The 19,669-nt window shown below is 47.4% G+C and overlaps 2 protein-coding genes across 2 annotated transcripts; both read left to right on the top strand.

The window, feature by feature from the left end:
• Positions 1 to 13,812: 13,812 nt before the first annotated feature.
• Positions 13,813 to 14,181, top strand: LOC142663382 (histone H4). Its single transcript, XM_075841987.1, has one exon. The coding sequence runs from the start codon at positions 13,813 to 13,815 to the stop codon at positions 14,122 to 14,124; it is 312 nt and encodes a 103-aa protein (XP_075698102.1). The 3' UTR covers positions 14,125 to 14,181.
• A 4,024-nt stretch (positions 14,182 to 18,205) lies between these two features.
• LOC142663352 (histone H1.5-like) lies at positions 18,206 to 18,972 on the top strand. The gene has a single exon (XM_075841958.1). The coding sequence runs from the start codon at positions 18,213 to 18,215 to the stop codon at positions 18,951 to 18,953; it is 741 nt and encodes a 246-aa protein (XP_075698073.1). The 5' UTR covers positions 18,206 to 18,212; the 3' UTR covers positions 18,954 to 18,972.
• The last annotated feature ends 697 nt before the right edge of the window (positions 18,973 to 19,669 follow it).

Genomic DNA, 19,669 nt, shown 5'->3' with positions numbered 1-19,669 from the left:
AGAACCATGAGTCCTGCAGCCCATCCTCCAATGCCTCTGAACCATGAGTCCTGCAGCCCATCCTCCAATGCCTCTGAACCATGAGTCCTGCAGCCCATCCTCCAATGCCTCAGAACCATGAGTCCTGCAGCCCATCCCCCAATGCCTCTGAACCATGAGTCCTGCAGCCCATCCCCCAATGCCTCTGAACCATGAGTCCTGCAGCCGATCCTCCAATGCCTCTGAACCATGAGTCCTGCAGCCCATCCTCCAATGCCTCTGAACCATGAGTCCTGCAGCCCATCCTCCAATGCCTCTGAACCATGAGTCCTGCAGCCCATCCTCCAATGCCTCAGAACCATGAGTCCTGCAGCCCATCCTCCAATGCCTCTGAACCATGAGTCCTGCAGCCCATCCTCCAATGCCTCTGAACCATGAGTCCTGCAGCCCATCCTCCAATGCCTCTGAACCATGAGTCCTGCAGCCCATCCTCCAATGCCTCTGAACCATGAGTCCTGCAGCCCATCCTCCAATGCCTCAGAACCATGAGTCCTGCAGCCCATCCTCCAATGCCTCTGAACCATGAGTCCTGCAGCCCATCCTCCAATGCCTCTGAACCATGAGTCCTGCAGCCCATCCTCCAATGCCTCTGAACCATGAGTCCTGCAGCCCATCCCCCAATGCCTCTGAACCATGAGTCCTGCAGCCCATCCCCCAATGCCTCTGAACCATGAGTCCTGCAGCCGATCCTCCAATGCCTCTGAACCATGAGTCCTGCAGCCCATCCTCCAATGCCTCTGAACCATGAGTCCTGCAGCCCATCCTCCAATGCCTCTGAACCATGAGTCCTGCAGCCCATCCTCCAATGCCTCTGAACCATGAGTCCTGCAGCCGATCCTCCAATGCCTCTGAACCATGAGTCCTGCAGCCCATCCTCCAATGCCTCAGAACCATGAGGCCGGGTTCAGCCATGACAACCAGTCTGGCCAATTTAGGTTCCAATCTTCTTCAGAATTGGCTTTCCTAAATTCCTCCTTTAATTGCTGTGCTTGTTCAATATCATGTTTAATCTGTACTGTCCCTTGGGGATCTATATAATGACAGCATGCAGGACCCACTATCTGGCACATACCCCCTTGACTTGCAGTTAAGTAATCTAGTACAAGTGTATGTTGGTTAGTAACAGTAATAAGCTGTCGGGTAAGTACTGAAGAAACATTTAAAGCATCAAATATTAATTCGGTCATATTGTCAAACAACTCTGCTAGTTTTTCTATGTTATATGCGTTTCTAATTGGTCCTCCAAAGATAGAGCATATCCTAACTTGGTGTACCAAGGTAAGTGTACCAATGGGTGGGCTTTTTGCTTTCCCTCCCTTTTGTACAGCATATGTTTTGGTACTTTATCATAAGGAAGTGCATCCTTGTCCCATGTCCAGGTAGCAGACTGTAACCTAGCTAGGGTACAGGTACCTGTGGTAGTCTGCGGGATCCATTTATATGCATTATGTCCGCACACTATATATATATCATGGGGAAGGTCAAACCATTGCATACTTCCTAGGGTTAACATATGAGCAAAATGAACTAAGGGAAAAGACTGCTGTAATACACACCAAGGACAATTTGTTCCCAAAGAGCCATGGTATACTCCTGTGCATCCACAATACATAGTTTCATTCCCTTGTAAGTCTGTTTCTTCCATATACCCTGGATAACGTTTACAATCAGTCTTACTTCCTGAAGGGAAGAAATGGCCGTATTCCCAACTACCATTGTATGTACCGTTCTACCAGACTTGGTCTAAATACATCTGAGGTCTGTTGGGTTTTATTGCAGCTTATCTTTATGCCTTTTATGGGGATCTCACCTAGTGTCAGTGTTTTAGTGACATTTTTAGGGACCCATTTTCCATTTTCCTTCTGTGTGAGAATCAGTGCCTTACCAGGTATCAGGGTTAGATTTACCTGCCACCAGGGATCCTCCATCCATCCTGCTATGGGTAAGGGCACACTGGTATTAGACCATGTATACCTTTTTGTGTTATCCTTTACCTTTGAGGGATCCCAACATGTAGTGTTAAGAAGTTCTTTCTCACTAAGGGGCACAGCCATGTATGGCATGGATTTTGAACTTATAGGACTGTGTGTACATATCCAACAATTAGATAAGTTTGTTAATGCTGTTATAATTTGATGATGTTTTATGAATTTTATTGTCCACTTCCTCCTTGAGAACTTGAGTCATCGTCCCCACGAGGGGCAACATCAACATCAACCCTGCCAAGGGCAACATCATCGATCGAGGCGACGTCATCTGGGCTGATAACCTTTTTACAATGGCTTGCATGTATCCAATTGGCTCGTCCTTGGAGCTTCACTGATGTGGCGGTGACCAGCTGTACTTCTACTGGTTGGCTGTACCTTGGAGCTTCACTGATGTGGCGGTGACCAGCTGTACTTCTACTGGTTGGCTGTACCTTGGAGCTTCACTGAAGTGGCGGTGACCAGCTGTACTTCTACTGGTTGGCTGTACCTTGGAGCTTCACTGATGTGGCGGTGACCAGCTGTACTTCTACTGGTTGGCTGTACCTTGGAGCTTCACTGATGTGGCGGTGACCAGCTGTACTTCTACTGGTTGGCTGTACCTTGGAGCTTCACTGATGTGGCGGTGACCAGCTGTACTTCTACTGGTTGGCTGTACCTTGGAGCTTCACTGATGTGGCGGTGACCGGCTGTACTTCTACTGGTTGGCTGTACCTTGGAGCTTCACTGATGTGGCGGTGACCAGCTGTACTTCTACTGGTTGGCTGTACCTTGGAGCTTCACTGATGTGGCGGTGACCAGCTGTACTTCTACTGGTTGGCTGTACCTTGGAGCTTCACTGATGTGGCGGTGACCAGCTGTACTTCTACTGGTTGGCTGTACCTTGGAGCTTCACTGATGTGGCGGTGACCGGCTGTACTTCTACTGGTTGGCTGTACCTTGGCTCCAGACTGCTCCTGTTGTGTATCTTTGTTACCACCCAGTCTCCAGGTTGTAGTGAGTGGGTACCTGAAAGAAAGTTTGGATCTTACCACTGCTTTGTGGGTGATCGGGAGTATGAAATGCTTGTTCTATCCCAAGGCTTTTTAATATGTTCCTCAATAGTTCTTGGGTAAAATGAGTACCTCTGTCACTTTCAATTGTCTCTGGTACTCCATAGCGGCACACTACCTCAGCTATCAGTTTCTTTGCTGTGGTATCTGCATTTGCTTTTGCCACTGGAAAAGCTTCTGGCCATCCATTGTGGACCACAGCATACCCGGTGAGGAAATGTCCTTTGTCTTCGCTCCAATATCGAGATCCATCTTGGGAAATACAGAGACCAAGGAAAACCACTGTTTTGGCACATAATTGCAGCTTGTGCTCGCACGTTTTACAGCCACTTCTTCTAGGAACATTAATAGTGATTTAGAATCTGTTTCACTCTTCTCCAGACTCTGACTACAAAGTAACAAATCATCTACATATTGTAGTAGAACTGAGGACTGATTGGGGGGCTGCCAGGTGTCCAGAATATCTTTCATGGTACGTGAGAAGATATCAGGGGAATTTGCGGCACCCTGTGGCAGCACTACCCAAGCATACTGTCTTCCCCTATGTGTAAATGCAAAATACTGCTGGCACTCTTTATCCAGCGGGATGGAGAAGAAAGCATTGGCTAAGTCTATAACTGTGAAATAGACTGCAGTGCCGGGGACCTGGTTGAGCAGGGGATGTGGGTTATACCTGTGACATAGACTGCAGTGCCGGGGACATGGTTGAGCAGGGTATGTGGGTTATACCTGTGACATAGACTGCAGTGCCGGGGACCTGGTTGAGCAGGGTATGTGGGTTATACCTGTGACATAGACTGCAGTGCCGGGGACCTGGTTGAGCAGGGTATGTGGGTTATACCTGTGACATAGACTGCAGTGCCGAGGACCTGGTTGAGCAGGGTATGTGGGTTATACCTGTGACATAGACTGCAGTGCCGGGGACCTGGTTGAGCAGGGTATGTGGGTTATACCTGTGACATAGACTGCAGTGCCGGGGACCTGGTTGAGCAGGGTATGTGGGTTATACCTGTGACATAGACTGCAGTGCCGGGGACCTGGTTGAGCAGGGTATGTGGGTTATACCTGTGACATAGACTGCAGTGCCGGGGACCTGGTTGAGCAGGGGATGTGGGTTATACCTGTGACATAGACTGCAGTGCCGGGGACCTGGTTGAGCAGGGTATGTGGGTTATACCTGTGACATAGACTGCAGTGCCGGGGACCTGGTTGAGCAGGGGATGTGGGTTATACCTGTGACATAGACTGCAGTGCCGGGGACCTGGTTGAGCAGGGGATGTGGGTTATACCTGTGACATAGACTGCAGTGCCGGGGACCTGGTTGAGCAGGGTATGTGGGTTATACCTGTGACATAGACTGCAGTGCCGGGGACCTGGTTGAGCAGGGTATGTGGGTTATACCTGTGACATAGACTGCAGTGCCGGGGACCTGGTTGAGCAGGGTATGTGGGTTAGGCACTTGTGGTGTATTAATTATTGTCACAGCATTCACAGCCCGTAGGTCATGTACCATCCGGTACTGTACAGGTTGACCGGGCAGTGTCTTTTTCTTTACTGGGTAGAGAGGAGTGTTGAAAGGCGAGATTATGGGCACTATGAGATTGTTTTCCAGTAAGGAGTTAATATCCTTTTCTATAGCAGCGTCTTGCTGTGGACTCAGAGGATATTGCTTTATACATACAGGACGGTTCTGCATGTCTGATTTTACATTTACTTGTACAGGCGGCACATTTAAAACTCCTACATCCATCTTATCTTGTGCCCATAGCTTTTTCTGGGATGTCTGCCAACCAAAGGGGAGGGGTACTTGGGGCTTTTTCAGCGTCTGGCATACTTGCCATACTAAGGAGTTTGCATAGCAGAGACACTGGAATGGCAGAGGTTAATATAGGCGTGCCAGAAGAAAAGTCCAATGCTGCTCCCAGGGCACTGAGTACATCTGTCCCCAATAAATTGTAGGGAGTGTGTGGTGACACTAACACACGGGAGACAATTGATTGTGTGTCATGTATATTCAGTCGCATTGGTTTTGTTAACTGTAACTGAAATGATGTTCCCTCCACCCCTTCACAATCTATATAGTCTGGTGATAGCAACTCTGCCAGTACATATTTGGTTTGTAACAGGGGCGTAGCTAAAGGCTCATGGGCCCGGGTGCAAGAATTCACTGCACTAATGAGCGGCGGTTCAGGCATTGAGGACAGAACATGGGGGTGTTTTGCAGTGCGCCCACCATGTTCTGTCTTTAGTGCCGACGCTCATTAGTGCAGCGCCGGCCGCATAACATCATCCTGACGGCGCGCACATGTTAGGACTCAGGAGCGGGGCAGTGACTGTATTACACAGCCGCAACCCCGCTCTCATACACTCATGTGTACTATACTGTATTGTGCAGTTTGTGGTGGAGGAGGGGGGGGGCTGTGATTTAACGCTCCCCCCCTCTCCACCGCATACAACACAATACATTACAAGGCATCACATACATTACATTACAATACATAACGTTACAACACAATACATTACATTACACTGCAGCTTACCTGGAGTCCTCCGCACCGACTCTTCTGCTCTGTCTGGAAGCCGTGTCACGTGACAACACGGTCACATGGTACACTAAGTGTACCATGTGACCGTAACCCGGAAGTGCCGGCTTCACGGCACAGAAGATTTAGTTAGAAAAAATGCTGTATGGCAACGGGGGCCCGTGGGCCCCCCAGGCTTAGGGGCCCGGTCGCAACTGCGACCGCTGCGACCCCTATAGCTACGCCACTGGTTTGTAATACAGTTCTGGCTGCCCCTGTGTCTACTAGAAAATAGGTATTTTCCCCTGTGGGTAAAGTAACAGGCACCATCAATGATGGACCTGTCGGGGGGAGCACTGGGCAGAGGGAGACATCAGGGTTGCTAGTTTCCTATGCAGCAATCAAAGAATTGGGAGGCTCAACTGGACGGGAGGGACATCGGGCTGAATAATGACCCTTCTTATCACAATTCCAGCATGTAATCTGGCTAAGATCCCTTCTCCGGGTTCTCAAAGTGTCTTTTTGTTCCCTGCCTCTTCCTCTATAGCCCCCCATGATGAATTTTGAATGTGCCTCACATTAATAGTAATTAACCTCATCATGTTTCTCAGTCATAATGGGTTAATGTGTAAGGTACATGATGGGGTTAATTACTATTAATGTGAGGCACATGGAGGTTAAATTCATCATCGCACCTTGTGCCTCACAATTAGGCCCCATGCACACGACCGTAAATAACCTCCATTCACTTTCATTGAGCGCGGACACATTTCCGTAGCACTAAAATTATGGAACATGTCCGTCATTTTGCGGGCCGTTCTCCCATACTTTGTATGGGAGCACGGCCCGAAAATGCGGGTGGCAGTCGGCGGCCGGCCGTGCCCGCAATCGCGGGCCCTGATTGCGGGCACGGTCGTGTGAATGGGGCCTAAGTGATAGAAAGCAATTTTTATTTTATTTTTTTACAGAGTACACATCATAAATGATGCAAAAAAATTGTTGTGCAGGTTATTACGGGTGCGCCAATACCGATTATGTGTATGTTTTATGTATTGAGACTTATTTTAATGTTTATTATAAAAAAAGTGTATGTGTATTTTTTTTATTTAACATTACTTTGTTTTTACTTTATTTTTAAACTTCAATGTACTGGCCTATAGCTATATGCCAGTACATTAGCCTGTGTACGGATAGTACACAGGCAGTTGTTAGGACATACCTCAGTATGCCCTAACAACAGGAAATATGGTAGGACTGCCCTGGGGTCCTTCAACAGACCCTGGGCTGTCTGCCCATATATGGTATGTCCCTTAATCGCATCACAGAAATTCCCTGTGACGCGATCCAGGGGCATCCCCCCTTCTCATTTTCCCCTGAATGCTGCAGTCAGCTTTGATCGCAGCATTCAGGAGATGAGCGGCGGAGATGAGCGGTTTCTCTGATCTCCGCCGTTATAGAGCGGGGCTGCAGCTGTGTAATACAGCCATTGCCCCGCTCCTGATATAAGTGCGCGCGCGGTCAGCATGTGGAGATGCGGCCGGCGCTGCACTAATGAGCGGCGGTTCAGGCATTGAGGACAGAACATGGGGGTGTTTTGCAGTGCGCCCACCATGTTCTGTCTTCAGTGCCGACGCTCATTAGTGCAGCGCCGGCCGCATAACATCATCCTGACGGCGCGCACATGTTAGGACTCAGGAGCGGGGCAGTGACTGTATTACACAGCCGCAGCCCCGCTCTCATACACTCATGTGTACTATACTGTATTGTGCAGTTTGTGGTGGAGGAGGGGGGGGGCTGTGATTTAACGCTCCCCCCCTCTCCACCGCATACAACACAATACATTACAAGGCATCACATACATTACATTACAATACATAACGTTACAACACAATACATTACATTACACTGCAGCTTACCTGGAGTCCTCCGCACCGACTCTTCTGCTCTGTCTGGAAGCCGTGTCACTTGACAACACGGTCACATGGTACACTAAGTGTACCATGTGACCGTAACCTGGAAGTGCCGGCTTCACGGCACAGAAGATTTAGTTAGAAAAAATGCTGTATGGCAACGGGGGCCCGTGGGCCCCCCAGGCTTAGGGGCCCGGTCGCAACTGCGACCGCTGCGACCCCTATAGCTACGCCACTGGTTTGTAATACAGTTCTGGCTGCCCCTGTGTCTACTAGAAAATAGGTATTTTCCCCTGTGGGTAAAGTAACAGGCACCATCAATGATGGACCTGTCGGGGGGGAGCACTGGGCAGAGGGAGACATCAGGGTTGCCAGTTTCCTATGCAGCAATCAAAGAATTGGGAGGCTCAACTGGACGGGAGGGACATCGGGCTGAATAATGACCCTTCTTATCACAATTCCAGCATGTAATCTGGCTAAGATCCCTTCTCCGGGTTCTCAAAGTGTCTTTTTGTTCCCTGCCTCTTCCTCTATAGCCCCCCTTTTGTTGCATCGGGGCGAGACGGGTTCTTTTAGGAGCTAAATCTAACTCTGCACCTTTTGCAATGCTTACTAAATCATTAAACTGGCATGTACGCCAGTCGGGGCGGGATCTTTTAGCAGCTTCTTGTACTGCCGGCTTAAGACCGGACATAAAAGTTATTTTTAGTAGGCGCAAGTCTTTTGCATCACCTTCTTCATACCCGTGATCTAACCACTGCTGCTGTAAAGTTGTGGCATAATCAGGGACTGACAGTTTTATGTCATTTTCCCAAGATGTTAAACAATCAGTTGGATCCTGTTGAGTAGTATCTACCCAGGGCTGCATAGCGTTCAGGTATTCTAGTCCTGATTGCTCATTGGTTTTATTTGCTGGTACAGGATTTGTAATAGCAGCTTGTATTTGATTTTTGAGCACTTCCCCTCCCTTTGTTTCTACCAGGCTCTCCATACCTGACCATGTAGCACGGTAAGCTAGATGGCTCGCAGCTTTCTATGGAAAGCGCTGGGTGTTTTCCGTGGGTCTGGGAGTGTGCCACATACAGCTAGTAAATCAGCCGGGCTCCAGGGGCGATACACAGTGGCTTCATGTGACTGGATTTCCCCTACTGCCCCTTGTACTGGTTGCCCGTCTACATCTACTGGTTTTGGTCCCCTGTGTGTATGGATACTTGATACTAACGGAAACAATCTAGTGGGGCGCTGCGTACCACAACTGACACAATATCCTGCAGTGAGGGGGTTCTGCTGCCCACAGTGTGGACATGTCCAGCAGCTGCCTTTCTTGCTATTTTCAGGATAAGGAGGTGGCGCAGTTGCTGCTGTCGGGCTGTTTGGCAGTTGTAAAGGGGTTAACACATTAGTGAGGAGCTTTTCACTTAAAGGGTCATATAAATCATACATTATTCCATGATTTGCTTCCATACTCTTATGTTCTGTGTTACTCACTCTCTGTGCTACCTCATACCACATTTGGGCTTTTTCCACCATGTTATTGTCTTTCAACCATCCAACACAATTTGTCATAAATCTTTTCCAATCACATTCTGCTAATGTTCCATAGGACCCAACTCCCATCATTTTAAACATTCTTTTACAATCCTTCACAGCCTCAGATCCTTTTGCTCTTTCTACTATTTTGATGGCAGAGACCCACGTCTCAGGGCTGTCCCGCATTTTTGTCTTACTATTTTCTGACCCCATGGTCAGAGGGCGTAGGGTAGTCTCCGGAAAACTCCCCAGCTCCAAACAGACAGGCCTTAGTCTGTTGACAGATATCTCAGACAATCTATCTTACAGTTTCAGAAAGACTATCAATATCAAAAGTCGTCCCTCCAGACATTCTAGCAGTGGGATATCCTTTTCTCTGATCCCTCACTGTTTTGAACATCAAGAACAGACAAAATGCTGCCAATCCACAAATTACAAGAGCAAATCCTTCAACACAATCTACATTCATGAACTTCCATTGATTCAAGCAGGAGTTGGTCACATTCATTTCAAACTTCTACAAACCCTTCGTCTCTTTCACTTATGCAGAACACTTGCTGCCGGGGGGGGGGGGGGGGGGGGTGTCTTTCAGTTCATACAGCCTGTGATGTAGCATATATATCCCAAACTCTTTCCTCTAGCACTTTGCAATGGTTTCACATGCAAATTATATTTGGTAACATATATGTTATCCTCCCCGCTCAGCCGTTCACTCTGTGGGTTGTAGTTTAGGGGCCTGTTATGTATGTTGGTGATGATTTCTTTAGGGGCTCTGGGTCTGAGCCAATACCAATGTCCTTCACTGTAATTAGTCTGGGTAGTTATACTACTCCGACACAGGTGGCACCTGGGATAAGTGTCAGGGTCATTCGTTGAATACAGGATGTTATATTACAACGGTATTCAATCCAGCGGTCTGATGTTATACTACTACAGACTTAATTACTTGGATGTTATTTTACATCAAAGTGTATATGCCGGATTATCATGTGCTAGAAATCAGTCTGTACTGATTCCCACCTTATGCCAGTCTGGCAATGCATACAACTGGTTTATGGACCCTTACACACAATATCACTGGCTGGCAATGCATACAACTGGTTTATGGACCCTTACACACAATATCACTGTTTGGCAGTGAATTAGGAAAATATAAATGATTTTCTAATACAGTATTCAAAGTTTTCCCTATTGCACTGGGTAATGGTATTGAGTGCAAATTCAATATAGACACAATTGCTCCTCCTTGCACTGAGTGGATATCGTCTTCTATGAAGTGGATATTACTACTGGGCTGGGAGCCATACAGTTTCAACAATTTGATATGTACGTCTTCTCACAGATGTATTCAACATCACACTACACACACATTTATCACACTTGTCACATACACCCCCATGTAAATCCATCTAACCACACTACCATCCTGACAAAGGACCTGATTATTACGGGACCCCTTTGTAGAGACTTACATATACAAAGTACGTTTCCAGGGACTTAACAGAGTGGCTGAAACAAATGGTGTAACATAAAGTCTGTTACTTACCTTTCGGTTTTGGTTTCAGTGACTCCCCAGGTCCTTCCAGATTAGTGGACTTTGCACAAAATTCTCATTAGGAGGTCCCGGGCTGTTTGGCACCATAACTGTCGAAGAAACCCCTTCCAGGTAGCACCTTTTGGGATGGGTGCTCTAATGGGCTCCCTCTGCTTTGTCAGGTGGTATTCAAATATGGTAATTGAAGTATCAGCAGTGCACCGGGAGATCAATAAAGACAATAGCAATCTGTCGTCTCAATCAATATTCTCATTTATTATCAAGATACATAGGTTAATATACCCTCAGGGCGTACCCTCTAACCAGGGTGTTACCTCTCATGGAACAACCAATCATAACATTTTACACGTAGACTGAAAATACGTCACAGGGACCTTCCCACTGAGGTCACATGATCTTTCTAACACCTGCAAATCCTGGCCTACAAACAATAGAAATGTAGGAGGTTTTCATAAGTGTATGTGGTGATTTCATATATGTGTGTGAAATACTGAGATGAAGAATTAATTGGAAATATAATAATTATTTCAGGTCTTGGCGTTCTGCCAGACTCCTATCTACCAGTATTGAAGGCCACGAAGAAGAACACAAAGTAATAACTTATTCCCTTGTGATTTAAACAGAACCAGAAAGAGATCATTACAAAATGGAGAATCCATATCTTCATAATCCGGCATCCTGCTGGATAATTCATAGTGTCGTTTAATACAGAGAACATAAGCAATTTGACCATCCATCACACTGGTAATATGAAGAAACAGGGACGTAATGCTGATAATATGAGGGGACAGGGACATTATGCTGGTAATATGAAGGAACAGGGACATAATGCCCGTAATATGAAGAAACAGGGACATAATGCCGATAATATGAGGGGACAGGGACATAATGCCTGTAATATGAAGGAACAGGGACATAATGCCTGTAATATGAAGAAACAGGGACATCATGCCTGTAATATGTTACCACCGCATGTGTATAAAAATGACCATTGTACAGAACAAACACTATTACACTTTGTGTCTCCCTTATTTCCTCATAGATTGTAAGCTCTTGCGAGCAGGGTCCTCACTCCCCAGGTTTGAATTGTAAATGGACTTTGTCACTATGTAATGTCTGATATTGTTTGTTTCATGTCCCCTCTAAATTGTAAAGTGCTGCGTAATATGTTGGCGCTATATAAATAAAGATTATTATTATTATAATATGAAGAAACAGGGACGTAATGCCGATAAAATGAAGGAACATGCACATAATGCCGGTTCAGATGAAGAAACAGGGACGTAATGCCTGTCATCTGAAGGAACAGGGACATAATGCCGGTAAGATGAAGGAACATGCACATAATGCCGATTCAGATGAAGGAACAGGGACATAATGCCGGTAAGATGAAGGAACAGGGACATAATGCCGGTAAGATGAGGGAACAGGGACAAAATGCCGGTAAGATGAGGGAACAGGGACATAATGCCAAAAATATGAAGGAACAGGGACGTAATGCCGGTAATATGAAGGAACAGGGATGTAATGCCGGTAAGATGAAGGAACAGGGACATAATGCCGGTAAGATGAGGGAACAGGGACATAATGCTGGTAATATGAAGGAACAGGGACATAATGCTGGTAATATGAAGGAACAGGGACATAATGCCGGTAATATGAAGGAATAGGGATGCAATTTCGGTAATATGAAGGAACAGGGACGTAATGCTGGTAATTTGAAGAAACAGGGACGTAATGCCGATAATATGAAGGAGCAGGGACGTAATGCCGGTAATATGAGGGAACAGGGACATAATGCCGGTTCAAATGAGGGAACAGGGACATAATGCCGGTAAGGTGAGGGAACAGGGACATAATGCCAGTAAGATGAGGGAACAGGGACTTAATGCCGGTTATATGAAGGAGCAGGGACATAATGCCTGTAATATGAAGAAACAAGGACATAATGAGGGTAATATGAAGGAACAGGGACAAAATGCCTGTAATATGAAGGAACAGGGACATAATGTGGGTAATATGAAGGAACAGGGACATAATGCCGGTAATATGAAGGAATAGGGACGCAATTCTGGTAATATGAAGGAACTGGGACGTAATGCTGGTAATATGAAGAAACAGGGACGTAATGCCGATAATATGAAGAAACAGGGACGTAATGCCGGTAATATGAGGGAACAGGGACATAATGTCTGTAATATGAGGGAACAGGGACATAAAGCCGGTAATATGAAGGAACAGGGACATAATGCCTGTAAGATGAGGGAATAGGGACATATTACCGGCATTATGTCCCTGTACCCTCCTACAGTGGACATAATGGCAATAATATGAAGGAACAGGGAAATAATGCCGGTAAGATGAGGGGACAGGGACATAATGCCTGTAATATGAAGAAACAGGGACATAATGCCGGTAATATGAAGAAACAGGGACGTAATGCCGATAATATTAAGAAACAGGGACCTTATGCCGGTAATATGAAGGAACAGGGACGTAATGCCGTTAATATGAAGGAACAGGGACGTAATGCCGGTAATATGGACGTAATGCCGGTAATATGAAGGAATAGGGACGTAATTCCGGTAATATGGAGGAACAGGGACGTAATGCCGGTAAGATGAAGGAACAGGGACATAATGCCGGTAAGATGAGGGAACAGGGACAAAATGCCGGTAAGATGAGGGAACAGGGACATAATTCCGTTAATATGAAGGAACAGGGACGTAATGCCGGTAATATGAAGGAACAGTGACGTAATGCCGGTAAGATTACAGATCAGGCACATAATGCCGGTTCAGATGAGGGAACAGGGGCATAATGCCGGTTATATGAAGGATTAGGGACGTAATTTCGGTAATTTGAAGAAACAGGGACGTAATACAGGTAATATGAAGAAACAGGGACGTAATGCCGATAATATGAAGGAGCAGGGACGTAATGCCGGTAATATGAAGGAACAGGGACATAATGCCGGTAATATGAAAGTACAAGTAGAAGCGGGAAAAGTGCGGCCGGTATTGTAAAATGAGCTTGCAATTCAAAATCTGAGTTAAGCCAATCAACGGGAGGGGGAGGGATTTGTAATGTAAATTAGCTGAGAGGAACGCCCCGGAAGTGACATGAATAACAGTTCTCTCTCTGGTCCACCCAAGGTCTATATAAAGACGCGCCCCGCGGTTCTCGGTACAGTATTTCTCTTTAGCTCCAGCTTACAGGATGTCTGGTCGTGGTAAAGGAGGAAAAGGACTCGGAAAGGGCGGTGCCAAGCGGCATAGGAAGGTGCTCCGTGATAACATCCAGGGCATCACCAAGCCTGCCATCCGCCGTCTAGCTCGCAGGGGAGGCGTCAAACGCATCTCCGGTCTCATCTATGAAGAGACTCGCGGCGTCCTGAAGGTTTTCCTGGAGAACGTCATCCGTGACGCCGTCACCTACACCGAGCACGCTAAGAGGAAGACCGTCACCGCTATGGACGTGGTGTACGCGCTCAAACGCCAGGGCCGCACTCTCTATGGCTTCGGAGGTTAAATCCGCTCCTGCTCAGCTCCATTTTACACAACACAAAGGCTCTTCTCAGAGCCGCCACATCCTCTATAGATCAGCTATGATGTCTGCTGGTGACCGCTCGTGTATCTGAGCAGTGACCTTCTACTTCTATATACACGGGGGTAGGGGCTTCAGTATCACGTCCGTCTTCCAGTGAGGAGCCGGATATGTGGACCGCAGTGTGTCCCCTAATAGCGTCCTAGAAGCAGCTGACTGAAACCGGTCTTGGACCAGGGAATGTTAATGTGAAGGGAAAGAGTGCCTTAGTGCTATACTTGCTGCCGAGTGATCCTCCGGCAGGAAAACACATTCTCGTAGCGGCGCTGCCGGGCGCAGTTTGTTCCGATGCCTGCATGTACACGAGTGGCATACACTCGCCGCTGAATATCCGCACGAGCAGTGGATCAAACAGCTGACTTGCTGTGTTGCTGCTTCGGCGTCCAGCTTGCTGCTGGGCAACGTGCTTTCCGCAATCCTTGGAGAGAGGGCCAGTGTTTTCTTAGCTGCTGTCACTGCTACTAATGTTACCAGATTCTTACAACAAACAATAAATCTGTTACTGGGACCAACTTTGACACAAGTATCGGCTCGACCCGTATCTCATTCTGCCGGACGGCTGGGATTAATAAGGCTGCTGGCAATAAATCTGTTAACCTCTAGTACGAATAATGAATCTGTCTGCTGTCCCTATATAGGACTCACTTTATTACAGTAACGCGTGCAGTTTCTTGCAGAGCAACATTTAGTGAGACGCATTCAATGAATGAAAAAGTACAAAACTGATGCAGCTGATACGGCATTTTTCAAGAGCAAAACCCAATGTTGGAGGGGCCGTGTTTTCCAAGCTGCTCTCATTGCTACAAATGTTACGAGATTTTCAAAACAAACTACCAATTTGTAGCACCAAGTTCCACATAAGTATGGACTTGCATTGTCTTGTATGTCACTTTGCCAGGCTGCTGGTATAATCGAGCTGCTGGCAATACAATGACAGGAAACAGAATGCACCTATTTCTACTTCGTACTAACACTGTGCGTTGTCTATACTTAGGACTCCCCTCATCCCACTAACGCATGAAGTTGCTGCAGAGTAACATTTACTGAGACGCATTCGAAGAATCCAGTGAGACTGGAAGATATAATTTAAGACACTACGTAGTCGGGGGCGGGTTGTAGATCGTGAACATGAATCACTGGAGTAGTTGTACTATTAATGTGTCCTGTACAGTATAGTTAGTGCACCAATGAGGACAGCGCCATCATCTGCACGAGGCAGTAGTGAATGTATAGGTAATGAGTAACGCAGTTCTACACCCACCCACCCTACGGCTTCCTCTTCAAAGTGAAACCCCGCGGTATATGAATTCATATGGGTAGATTTCTGTACAAGCAGAGCCACTTATCTGGCGCAGAACGTTTACATATCGGAGATCAGCGGTGAGCTCTGTTCTGAGGACCATGTGGGCGGCTCTTAAAAGGGTAGTAGTCAGATTTATAACATAGATGCCCGGGAAACTGCTTGCTTGTTCTCTATCGTCGTCAATCACACTGGCGAGGACTGGATAAAGGTTGGTTATTGTAATACAAGTGGAGCAGACTCTGGTGTCTCCTCTGTGCCGGGTATTGTAATACAAGTGGAGCAGACTCTGGTGTCTCCTCTGTGCCGGGTAATGTAATACAAGTGGAGCAGACTCTGGTGTCTCCTCTGTGCCAGGTATTGCAATACAGACTTTGCTGTTACAATAATCTTGCACACAACAACAAAGTTTGCTCCACCCGTATTACAATACCCGATTTTTTTTGGTGCAAGGTTATTGTAGCCGCAAACTCTAGTGTGTTGAGTCGTTATTGTAATACAGGTGGAACAGCCTTTATTTCTTGTCTGTGAGGGCTTATTTTAATACAGGTGGAGCAGACTCTGGTGTTTGTGCCTGGTTATTGGAGGAGCAGTCTCTGGTGACTTCTACACGCTGTAATAGAATAGGGACATAATGCCGGTAATATGAGGGAACAGGGGCATAATGCCGGTAATTTGAGGGAACAGGGACATGATGCCGGTAATATGAGGGATCAGGGACATAATGCCTGTAATATGAGGGAACAGGGACATAAAGCCGGTAATATGAAGGAATAGGGACATAATGCCTGTAAGATGAGGGAACAGGGACATAATGCCGGTATGATGAGGGAACAGGGAGAAAATGCCGATAAGATGAGGGAACAGGGACATAAAGCCGGTAAGATGAAGGAACAAGGACATAATGCCGGGAATATGAAGGAACAGGGACATAAAGCCTGTAGTATGAAGGAACAGGGATATAATGCCGGTAAGATGAGGGAACAGGGACATAAAGCCTGTAATATGAATTAACAAGAACATAATGCCTGTAATATGAAGGAAGAGGGACATAATGGCTGTAATATGAAGGAACAGGGACATAATGCCGGTAATATGAAGGAACAGGGACAAGATGCCGGTAAGATGAGGGAACAGGGATATAATGCCAGTAATATGTAGGAACAGGGACATAATACCGCTAATATGAAGGAACAGGGACATAATGCCTGGAAGATGATTGAACAGGGACATGTAACCAGCATTATGTCCCTGTGCCCTCCTACAGGGGACATAATGGCAGTAAAATGAGGGGACAGGGACATTTAGCAGGTAATATGAAGGCACAGGGACATAATGCCAGTAAGATGAGGGAACAGGGACATAATGCCGGTTATATGAAGGAACAGAGACATAATGCCGGTAATATGAAGGAACAAGGATATAATCCCGGTAAGATGAAGGAACAGGGACGTAATACCGATAATATGAAGGAACAGGGACATAATGCCGGTAGGATGAGGGAACAGGGAAATAATGCCGGAAATAATAAGGAACAGGGACATAAAGCCTGTAATATGAAGGAACAGGGACATAAAGCCTGTAATATGAAGGAACAGGGACATAAAGCCTGTAATATGAGGGAACAAGGACATAAAGCCGGTAATATGAAGGAACAGGGACATAATGCCTCGAAGATGAGGGAACAGGGACATATTACCGGCATTGTGTCCCTGTACCCTCCTACAGGGGACATAATGCCAGTAATATGAGGGGACAGGGACAATACTACGGTGTCTTGTCTTTTGCCGGCTTAATGTAGTACAAGAGGAACAAATAGTGTCTGTTCCCTCCTCTGTGCTACGTTATAGTTATACAGGTGGAGAAGTCTCTAGTGTCCTGTCTGTGTCCGGGTAATGTACTGCTGGAGGAGCAGGTTTTGGGGTCTGGCCTGTGTCAGGTTAGTTTAGTAAAGGAGGAGCAGACTTGTGTCTTTCTGTGCTGTGAAGTTGTAATACAGGTGGAGCAGACGCTGGTGTCTTGCCTCTGACGACTTATTATAACATAGGTAGAGCAAACTCTGGTGTTTCCTCTGTGCTGGGTTATTGTAACACAGGTGGAGCAGTTTCTGGTGTCTCCTCTGTGCCAAGTTACAGTAAGACAGGCGGAAGACACTCCGACATCGCGTCTGTGCCGGGTTACCCTTCTGGGCTCTCTGCAGCTCCAGGTCGCCCCCGCATCGGACAATCAGCTTCCCGCACGTTAGACATTGTGGTAAAGAACCCTGTGATAGTGACAAGTGCCGGTAATAGAGGGAACGAGCTCCCGCAAACACATTTATCTTGTCCGATCACAGCGACGTGCAGATCGTCAGAACTATGGCAGAGATCCCGGGGCCTCCTCCCGGCTCCTTCCCAGCATCTCTGCCAGTGAAGGCTAGAAATGAGTAGGGGAATGTCAGGGAGGGGGAAGTCACGTAGAGAGCCCGCTCGCCCGGCCGCTTCTAGTCGGTAAGGGCTCTTATCCCGGGCAGGGAAGCACAAGGGGAGAGCGGAGCTTCACTCCTGTCAGATGAGGAAAGGAAGGACATGTGATCAGTGTCAGCCAATAGACGCTCAGGACAATCGCAGCCAATCACCGAGCAGCCGCTGTACATATAAGAGGCGCCCCCATCTTTGTTCTCAGTGTTATTCCCTCGCAGAATAATTGTTTTAGTGGATTCCCTTGTTATACGATGGCAGAGACCGCACCAACCGCCGCTGTCCCTCCCACCGAGCCGGCCGCCAAATCCAAGAAGCAGCCGAAAAAACCTGCAGCAGGGGGAGCCAAGAAAAACAAAAAACCCTCCGGTCCCAGCGTGTCCGAGCTCATCGTGAAAGCCGTGTCCGCCTCCAAAGAGCGCAGTGGGGTTTCTCTGGCCGCCCTGAAGAAGTCTCTGGCTGCTGGAGGATATGATGTAGACAAGAACACCAGCCGCCTGAAGATGGCGCTCAAGACTCTGGTGACCAAGGAAACCCTGCTCCAGGTGAAAGGCAGCGGCGCCTCCGGCTCCTTCAAGCTCAACAAGAAGCAGCTGGAGACTAAGGACAAAGCGGTCAAGAAGGACAAGGCGGTCAAGAAGAAGAAGCCGGCGGCTGCTGCCAAATCCCCGAAGAAGACTCCGGCCAAGAGCCTGACAAAGGCCAAGAAGGTGGCGAAGAGCCCCAAGAAGCCAAAACCTGCCCCTAAGAAAATAACAAAGAGCCCAGCAAAGAAGGCGGCCAAGCCCAAAGCTGCCAAGAGTCCGGCTAAGAAAGCTGCCAAGAGTCCGGCTAAGAAAGCTGCCAAGAGTCCGGCTAAGAAAGCTGCCAAGAGTCCGGCTAAGAAAGCTGCCAAGAGTCCGGCTAAGAAAGCTGCCAAGAGTCCGGCTAAAAAAGCTGCCAAGAGTCCGGCTAAGATAGCGTCTAAATCCAGGAAGACCGTGGCGAAGAAATAACCGAGAGCCGCCCGTTTCTTGTCCCACAAAGGCTCTTTTCAGAGCCACCACCTTCTCCCCGGCAGAGCTGTATGATCACTGGCCGCTGTTTCCTCCGGTACAGACAGCAGCGCGATCCTGAGATAAAGGAGGCGCTATCATCGCGTGTGCACGGAGGAGCTTCATGTCCCTGTTACTCTATGACAAGTGTCATTTCTGGTCATTGCGCTGGACACCATAGCTGCTGTATCCGGACCTCCACTGTGTCCGTCCCGTCACTATGGTGTAACATCCAGGCAGAGTTTATCAGGTCACAGTCCACCAGGTGTAATGTGGAAATAAGGACCGGGGCAGCAATAGACTTGTAGCTTACAGCTCAGGATCCACGTGAAGGAGGCCGATGGATTACACTCTCTCCGGTGTAAATAGAGCACAATGTCCCATGCTCCTCATTACACGTGGTGGATGGTGACCCTTATACGCTGCCTCTGGATGTGGGGCACAGTGTCCTGTGTAAGGATGGGGTGTGGGATTGTCCCTTTGTGTGATCTATAAAACCACTGCAGCGGCGGATGATGGGGAAGTAGTCTCTTATATAACGCTGTGTACGTGATCTGCGGACATGGAAATACAGTGAGCTGTTACTGATAACTAATTCGCAGAAAGCTGGAGAAATGATCTCATTAACGCCCCCTGCTGTAAAAGCTGCGTGTGAACCTCATGTAAACCGGTGTCCG

The sequence above is a fragment of the Rhinoderma darwinii genome, chromosome 11, assembly GCF_050947455.1.
Source record: "Rhinoderma darwinii isolate aRhiDar2 chromosome 11, aRhiDar2.hap1, whole genome shotgun sequence".
Lineage (NCBI taxonomy): Eukaryota > Metazoa > Chordata > Amphibia > Anura > Rhinodermatidae > Rhinoderma > Rhinoderma darwinii.
The sequence above is the reverse complement of the archived record's forward strand: the minus strand, read 5'-3'. Positions and strand labels throughout refer to the sequence as shown.

What these genes read in the sequence shown, in the direction of transcription:
- LOC142663382 (XM_075841987.1), top strand. Translation starts at nt 13,813, where the DNA reads ATGTCTGGTCGTGGTAAAGGAGGAAAAGGACTCGGAAAGGGCGGTGCC.
- LOC142663352 (XM_075841958.1), top strand. Translation starts at nt 18,213, where the DNA reads ATGGCAGAGACCGCACCAACCGCCGCTGTCCCTCCCACCGAGCCGGCC.